General features: G+C 29.3%; 2 protein-coding genes across 3 annotated transcripts; one reads left to right on the top strand and one right to left on the bottom strand.

Moving 5' to 3' along the window:
• The first annotated feature begins 197 nt into the window (after window positions 1-197).
• Window positions 198-4,900, top strand: HSPBAP1 (HSPB1 associated protein 1). Of its 2 annotated transcripts, XM_077429520.1 has the most exons (7): window positions 198-581; window positions 2,818-2,954; window positions 3,061-3,185; window positions 3,263-3,387; window positions 3,464-3,577; window positions 3,877-4,104; window positions 4,820-4,900. In XM_077429520.1, exons 1-7 carry the CDS (start codon window positions 267-269, stop codon window positions 4,877-4,879), a joined length of 1,104 nt encoding a protein of 367 aa, XP_077285646.1. In that variant the 5' UTR covers window positions 198-266; the 3' UTR covers window positions 4,880-4,900. The 2 variants fall into 2 exon arrangements, with proteins under 2 accessions (XP_077285646.1, XP_077285645.1); XM_077429519.1 differs by lacking the exon at window positions 4,820-4,900 and having other exon boundaries at window positions 3,877-4,281.
• LOC143910896 (very long chain fatty acid elongase 7-like) lies at window positions 4,315-7,206 on the bottom strand. The gene is made up of 6 exons (XM_077429521.1): window positions 7,076-7,206; window positions 6,686-6,876; window positions 6,116-6,256; window positions 5,857-5,962; window positions 4,599-4,735; window positions 4,315-4,496 (listed from the first exon to the last, which is right to left on the bottom strand). The coding sequence occupies exons 1-6, from the start codon at window positions 7,134-7,136 to the stop codon at window positions 4,329-4,331; spliced, it is 804 nt and encodes a 267-aa protein (XP_077285647.1). The 5' UTR covers window positions 7,137-7,206; the 3' UTR covers window positions 4,315-4,328.
• Window positions 7,207-8,009: the final 803 nt, after the last annotated feature.

Below are 8,009 nucleotides of genomic sequence, written 5' to 3'. Positions count from 1 at the left end.
TATGGTTCGCTGACTATTGGTCACAAAAGTCCGAAAAGTCCATCATACTAACGAGAACTCGAGTGCCAAATATTCCGTATTCGCGATTTTCATGGCAAAAATTGTCTAAAAATAATCTACTGTAAACCAGTTTTTTGTAAATTTTATTAAAATTAAAAGTGAAACAAAACTGGTACTGGTCGCACATATTACGTGTTACGTCCAAATATTCAAACGATCTGACAACGTGCGGTTGACACTTTGACAGTTGATTGTCACATTTTACTATGGATGCTTCCTACATTGCCAAAATCGTTGAAACAACAACAGTGCCCGTCGTTTTCAAAAAGGTCTGCAATTGGCCGTTGCTGTCATGGAGTCTCGAAGATTGGTGTCAAAATATGCCTCAAAAAGAACTACCGTTTCGAGTACAACCTCCCAAAAATTCTTCAGAAGAGCCGTGTTGGGAGAGAAAGTGCTCAAACAGAATGATGTCACTAGAAAAGTTTTTTGAAATTGCTCAAAAAAATCCCGCCGAGTGGTGCTATTTTGACTATAAATATTTAGAAATGTGGCTAACATCAGATAACGAAGTGTATAAGGTAACTCATTCTATGCCATTTGTGCAATGGTTTTTTTAATTTAACCCTTTGACTGCTAAAACAACGATAAATCGTTGTTTTGAAATCGGCGAAGATTGCTACGACGATCGTTGTTGACGTCATTAATTGTCGTATTTCGATACTTTCTTTGAGCCACCAGCGCATCAGTGGCACGAAACATTTTTTTTATATACGTATTTATATTTATTTTTCAATCAAGCTTTATAAATATTTATCAATTTTTTAAATAAAAGCTCTTCAATTTCGGGTTCATCATCAAAGTAAATTTCGGGTTCGTTGTCAATGTCATATAAGGAGTTATTACTTGGGAATTGATTATTATCGATAAATTCATTTTCAGAATCAGTAGAGCTGCTGATTTGTCGAGTTCCTCGGCGAGGAGCTATTATTTCGCTTTCATCACTTTCACTGTCCGATATCATTTTGCAGAGTTAAAATAAATGGCAAAAAACAATAGAAATCCGCTTTCAATTATATAGGTCACGAGACGTCACGAATTCATGCAATCAATCAAATGCAACTGAAATGCATACAAAATGTTTATGATACATGTTGAAAAATTATTTGATTATTAGAAACTTCGCATCCTTGTGTGTCTCGCTCATACGTACACAATTAAAACCAAGAAAGAAAGAGAGAGAGACCGCTAACTGTTTCGAATATATCGCATGTTGTAAGGATACATCGATATCTAAAAATAGATTATTGAAAAGAATAAAGCCTCGGAAAACAATCGTCAAAACTTATTTAGTGTATATATGTAGGTATCTCTTTCGCACGCACGCATGTAAAAGCAAGACAGAAAGAGAGAGCACGAGTCCACGACTGCTTCTTAAAAATGTATATAAAGTATTATAAAAATTACGAGTGTTCGGCGAAGTAAGTATGTAAAAAAAAATATTATATTAATTTTTTTCAAAATAATTACAAATGTTAGCATTTTTCGCTTGGACATTGAAAAACCTCGTAGCAGCCAAAGGGTTAAGAGAATTCATCCATAAATATTATATATTCATACTTTTTATTTGTTTGGATGAAAATAATTGACCAAAATTTTATCTTAAAATTTTGTAACTTATTTTGATAAAACAAATTATTTAAATCGAAATTAATTTCAAAATTTTCAAAACTCATGTAGGCAATTGTATTAGTCTCATATTATGGATTTATGTCTTATCTGAGACTGAAGGGATTTATTTAGATTTAGGCGCTGTGGCCTTTAAGACTTTTGGATCGCATTCGCCCATCAGCTAGCTTGGGGATTAGTCTCGAGATCTAGATTACGATTCGCGCTCTCTATCTCACCCCTTTTTTTCTTAATGTAATAATGTAAATTCTTAACGATGTAACAATAAATAATTATTTCGATTTCAGCAACCACTTATTATTTAATGAGATAGAAAAGAGATTAGTTTTCCTTTCTTTTTGTTGTCCTGAAAGGTCCCTCCAAGGCGCCGAGACCAGAAGCATAAAACAGAGATAATCCCGGAATACTGATATGCCTGGTAGCTTTATTTTAATAATGTTGCTTTATTTCGTATTAGTACGAAATACGAAATATCAACGATCATTCGAAATATATTGAAAATTTGTGTTATTTTTAATATTTTTAAAAGAATGATTAGTCATTTTAATACATTTTTGGGCGGAGTAATAATTAGACATACAAATGCAATGAAAAAGACATGTAAATGTGAAAAATTAGTAACCACCATAGAATTAGTTATTGATACTAGAAGAAATAATTGATCCAGAAGGTTAACATATGTATATATATAAGTATATTGTATTGGTATCTATCAATACCTTAATAAAATAATCCCTATTTATAATTAGATTTTTACATCATTAGTAAGTAATATTTAAATAGTGTGTACTTGAAAACACGACTTATTACATTTGTGTATTTGTTATTATGTATAATATAATTTTATTTATAATTATGTATTTGTTGTTATGTATAATTTGTGTTGTGTATATTTATTAAATATATTCCATTTAAGTTATATCGTATGTGACTAGACAAATAATTAAAATGTCAATATGGAAATTTTCAACTTCAAATTTTCAAAACGTTAAATATAACAACTACATCATACACATATGTACGTACATAGTTGATTTGAAAAAAAATCACTGTCCTATCCTTACATAAGTAATGAAATAAAAATTTCAAGTTCATTTATAAATAAATTCTTTGTTTTTATATTAACAGCAGATTTTATGGGACTGCTTCGGTTACAATGAACGCGGTGCCGCAGACTCCACTATATGGATTGGAAGCAACGGTGCTCACACTCCATGTCATCAGGATACGTACGGTCGAAATATTGTTGTACAAGCTTTCGGCAAGTATGCACTATCAACTAAGAATGCCTAAAATACTAACATTTTATTGGTTTTGTACATACCTATACGTATATTTTATGTTAACCTAAACATTTTTTTTCTTTTTAAGAAAAAGATGGCTTATGTTCCCGCCCGATTCCGGTGGCTTAAACCCCACTAGAGTGCCTTATGAAGAATCTAGTATTTATAGTAAATTAAATTTCTTTTCACCAAAAAACCTAGACGCTTTTAAAAGTATGATTTGAAATATATTTCATATTATAAATGTATCTGTTTAGAAATAAATGTATACTTTTTTGTTTTGTTACTAGGATTGAGTGGTTGTAGAATGGTTGTGCTAGAACCAGGTGATGCTCTTATAGTACCTCCAAAGTGGTGGCATTACGTCCAACACGTGGACGCGATCGGAATTAGTTTTAATACTTGGATTCCACATGTTCGTTAATTACTTAAACTATTTTTTTTTTCATGTATATCTGTGTTCTTAATAGCTTGATGAATATATTTTTCAGGCAAAAACTGATACTGAAAATCAGATAGACGAAGCGTTGATACGTATGTTAGTAGCACAGATCGGAAAAGATTTAACTGAAAAAGACTTAAAAGATATAGTTAATCCAAATGAAGTGAGTATTACAAGAATATGTATAAATTATATAAAATAATAAGAGTTGTGCTTCCCTCGAAATGCTTTTATGTCTAAAGATGCTTACACCATCAGCATGATGTCAAAATGGGTAGTTAGATTCTGAAAATTAACCAGTGACAAGGAAAATACATAAGAACAGTTTAAATACAGCAAATAACAAAAATATTTCCTATCTATAATTCCATTAATTTAATAACTGATTTAAATATTGCTACAATAAAGTTGTATTGTGATGTTTTTGCTTTGTAATTATGTTAATTTATCTAAATTTTTTAGGAAGACGTATCCGATTTGCCGTTGACTGTATCGATATTCCAAGTTGATGTGACTGTTCAAAAATACCTGGAATTTAAATCCAAAGAACATGAGGATATTTCACAATGTTCAAAATCAGATGACATATCTAAAACGGACATTGCCATTGATACCATTAAAAAATCATGTCATGCAATAACTGTCGAAGAATTAAACAACAATGATTTGATCACAATTTTGCAAGATAATGTGAGTAAATATGGTCAATCAAATTTTGATGAAGCGGTCGATGAAAAGATACCGAAAAAAGATCGTCTTTTAAGTGCCATTGTAGATTCGTTTTGTCATCCGGACGTTATTAAAATAGTCAAAGGTAAACTTTTAGATGAACTTTGCAAATAAACCAACATAGAATTAAATTTATAGAAAACAATTTTTGAAATTATTATTTTTTATTATGTATTATAAATTTATTAAGAAATATTTTTCTTTGAATGATAAGCCCTCAAGTAAAAGTCTGTAAAAAGAATTACTAAAAACAAGTTTTGAGGTATCAAAATAAGCGATGGTAATTTCGGGTATTGACATCCATCTACAATGAAAACCGATATGAAGTGAAAAAATAGCAATCCAAATTGTATCTGAAATAAAAATAGGAACAAACATTCATTATCAAGAACTAAATTATTATTATTAATATCGCTAGTAATAGTTTCTAATGTTGATATATACTATTTTCTTACAATTTGAAGTTGTGTAACATGTTTTTTCCACCAAATTGATTGTTTATACGAGTCGTCAAGGGCTGCTAATAAATAATATCCATACATAATAGTGTGAACGAATGAATTTATAATAATTAACATTATGCCATGTCCACCTGAAACAATTTTATTAATATTATTATATAATATAATGCTTTTAAATCTTAGTGTTTTTGTCAATGATTGTAGATATTTTATAGTATCTAAGGGAAAATTGCAACTGTGATTCATATCTTATATTGAGCCGTCTCCCCAACTAACGAATATGCACCCAAGATCATAATAATTTTCATTTCTTATCGGCAATTCAAACGATTCGTTAATTGGGATCTGACTTTTAGCAAAATAATATATATATATATATATATATATATATATATATATATATATATATATATATATATATATATGTATAAATGTTTCGATTCATATGGACAAATGTCGCTAAAATATATTTGTGCCTTAATTGTGCATAGATAAAAATACTTCTATCAAATAGAATACAAAGTAAAACATGTTGAATTAAAGATATACATTTATAAAAAAAATCATATTGACTCATTATTTATAGAATTAAAGTTAAATTGCATTCCCCCTGATTCATGATTCATGCATGATTCCCCCCTCCTCCTTCCCCCGATAATGATTTCCTGTTTATAAATTGTATTAGTTTACTTTTAGCATTATACTAAATCATTACATGAGCTGCTATGTACATATACATAAGTAGCGAAAGTCCAATTTTCAGCCCCAAAACCCTATTTCTGTTTGACTCAATTCATAAATTGTTATCACTTCCTTTAATTCAATATGTCCAGAATCTTGGAAAAGCAGAATAAACATATTACAGGCCACCAGTATTTTTAAATATTGCTAAAAGCAAATATTTAATTTAACGCATTATATTTAATGTTTTGCGAGATATTTCTCGAAATGAATAAAAGTGGACTTATGCCACTTTCAATTATAACGGCTCATATGTACCTTCTTACAATATTTCCTACACCATTATTTTATTTAGTGAATCGACGAACCAAAGTATAACTAATTTCCATTCCAATTTTTTTTGATTTTCATGCATGATCATATTTCATTGAAAATTAACTACATATATAAAAATGAAAATAAAATACTTGTCTTAACGCATTTGTGAAAAACTTGTGATACAACATAGTTAGCAAACTATTTCATTTCATCGTAGTTAAAAAAGTTTTGATATAAATTAAATAAAATTTACCTGGTAACCATTTGACAATTGACCAAGATAGCATCACCATTCCAGCATGGTGGTACACATGCAAAAATGTAACTTGCTTTTGCTTCTTTCTCATAACGAAAAAAACCTAAAATAATAAAAAAGAACGTTTGCTATCGCAGTTTCAACATTTGGCTAATACTACTAATCAAATAATATTTATTGTTTTTTGAGGTCAACAATTGAACCCAGAATACATTTGCAATAATTTAAAGTGCCAACAATTGGTATGTCCACTTACTGTATCTAACAAATCAATAATTTTTACAATAAAGTATGCATAGCAGACTTTCCACGCAATCTCAATTGAAATTGGATCATCGTTCACCACCACGGGTTCACATAACAATTTATATCCACTTGCCAACGCTAGTATTAAACTCTAAAATAGTAAACAAAAATAAAATATTATATTATTATCAGATAAGCTCATTACATACCTCCTTTATTTTAACAATACATATCAATTTTAAGTTTATTAGGTTTATCTGCAATTAAATTTAATATGAATATTTATACATACCTGTGGGGTACATAGGTGCTGATGTTGGGTGTGCTGTGTATGAAAAATTAATTTTACAAAAGTGAAATTGAAAAGTTCATGTCTAAAGAGCAAAGAATCGAATTAATGTATAAATAATAATAAAATTGGTTTTAAAAAATATTACTTTTTTTAATTTTTCATACACAGCACATCAACACCACCGTACGCAACTGATACATACACATATGTCTTTTTTTTTATTCTACATTAATAATAATAAACAGATATAGTTAATGACAGTAGAAAAATAAAATAAAATTCGTTTACCTGATAAACGATGTACACACATACTATAATTTGGATGAAGTTGTAAAATATCAAAGTATATTTGAGAGAGAATGCTGGTTTTTTAGACATGAGCTTTGGGCCGAAGTCGAATACACTGTACAAGTACAGGGCTAATATTGCCAAACCAGGAAACGGGTTGTTCATCAGGAACCAATCTTGAGTACGAGGATCTAGAATTACACCATATTAAATAAAATCAATCTTATTTTCAAGTCTACTTCAGAACGATGACCAGCAAACACAACTTTTAATAGTTTTCTTCAAACTTAAACTGGTGATTATATATTATATGTGAGTTAATTATAGTCTTAAAAATTTGTTAGATAAAAATAAATGTTGTCTGGCTGTGCTTCATTTAAACGAACTTACCGCTGATGTCGTTATTTAAAAAGTTATACAAGTCAACTAATTTTCCCAAAATTACCGCCATAATAACAAAATTTATTTTCTATAATTATTGAAAAAATGGGCCTTGTCTTGATAGAGAAAAGTATTACACTAAAGACCGCTATAGTGGTATGTATCGGTAGCGATAAAATATTTATAAATGCATAATGAATATGGAAATTCATACAATCTATAGGAAATGACCTCACTTCACCTTTTTTGTTTTTTGACTTGGTAAAAACATACATTTTTGTTATGGAGAATATCAATGCCTATTTAAATTAAAACAAGCAATGGTCAAAAAGTATGTACATACAAAAAGGTAATGTTTTAAACATTATAAGAATCGTTCACCTACAATTTATCAACATGAGTAGACATGTGATTAAAATTAAATGCACCTATAACTTGATTCTAAAATATTCAGAGTTCAAATACTAATGCAACGACAAAAGAGTAAATAAAACTACAATGAGTTTATTGTTCATACACATTTAAATGAGCAATGTATAATAAAATGCTTTTCAATGGCAATGTCAATGAACGAACCATACATACATACATATGTATACAGCGGCAATTTATCATACATTGAGAATAAGCCCGCGCCTGTTGGCCCCGAAATGGGCCTTTGCTACCAAAATTTACAACTTAAAAATTATTATCATTGTCCACAATACGTTCGTAAGTCAAGAATAAATTATATTAATACCGATTTTAAGATATTACCTATTTTATTCCAAAAACTATTAGTGTTTCAAGTACATATAGTAAATAAATAAATAAATATGGTTTTATAAAATCCTAGTGAAAAATCATATACTGAAAAGCATGGTAAAAAACGACGATAGCATTTTTTTTTTTATTGAAGTGGGGCCTCAAATTTTAAATGCACTTGGGGCCTCTCCAACATGCT

The sequence above is a fragment of the Arctopsyche grandis genome, chromosome 4 (assembly GCF_051622035.1).
Source record: "Arctopsyche grandis isolate Sample6627 chromosome 4, ASM5162203v2, whole genome shotgun sequence".
In the NCBI taxonomy this organism is placed as follows: Eukaryota; Metazoa; Arthropoda; class Insecta; order Trichoptera; family Hydropsychidae; genus Arctopsyche; species Arctopsyche grandis.
The sequence above is the reverse complement of the archived record's forward strand: the minus strand, read 5'-3'. Positions and strand labels throughout refer to the sequence as shown.

Bases quoted from the DNA above. Each gene is read 5' to 3' on its own strand.
- HSPBAP1 (XM_077429519.1), top strand. From the start codon at position 267: ATGGATGCTTCCTACATTGCCAAAATCGTTGAAACAACAACAGTGCCC. The intron at 582-2,817 runs GTAACTCATTCT...TTATATTAACAG, and splicing joins CAGATAACGAAGTGTATAAG to CAGATTTTATGGGACTGCTT. The intron at 3,186-3,262 runs GTATGATTTGAA...TTTTGTTACTAG, and splicing joins AAACCTAGACGCTTTTAAAA to GATTGAGTGGTTGTAGAATG.
- LOC143910896 (XM_077429521.1), bottom strand. From the start codon at position 7,136: ATGGCGGTAATTTTGGGAAAATTAGTTGACTTGTATAACTTTTTAAAT. The intron at 6,877-7,075 runs GTAAGTTCGTTT...GTGTAATTCTAG, and splicing joins TTTAAATAACGACATCAGCG to ATCCTCGTACTCAAGATTGG. The intron at 4,497-4,598 runs GTAAGAAAATAG...TTTTTATTTCAG, and splicing joins ATGTTACACAACTTCAAATT to ATACAATTTGGATTGCTATT.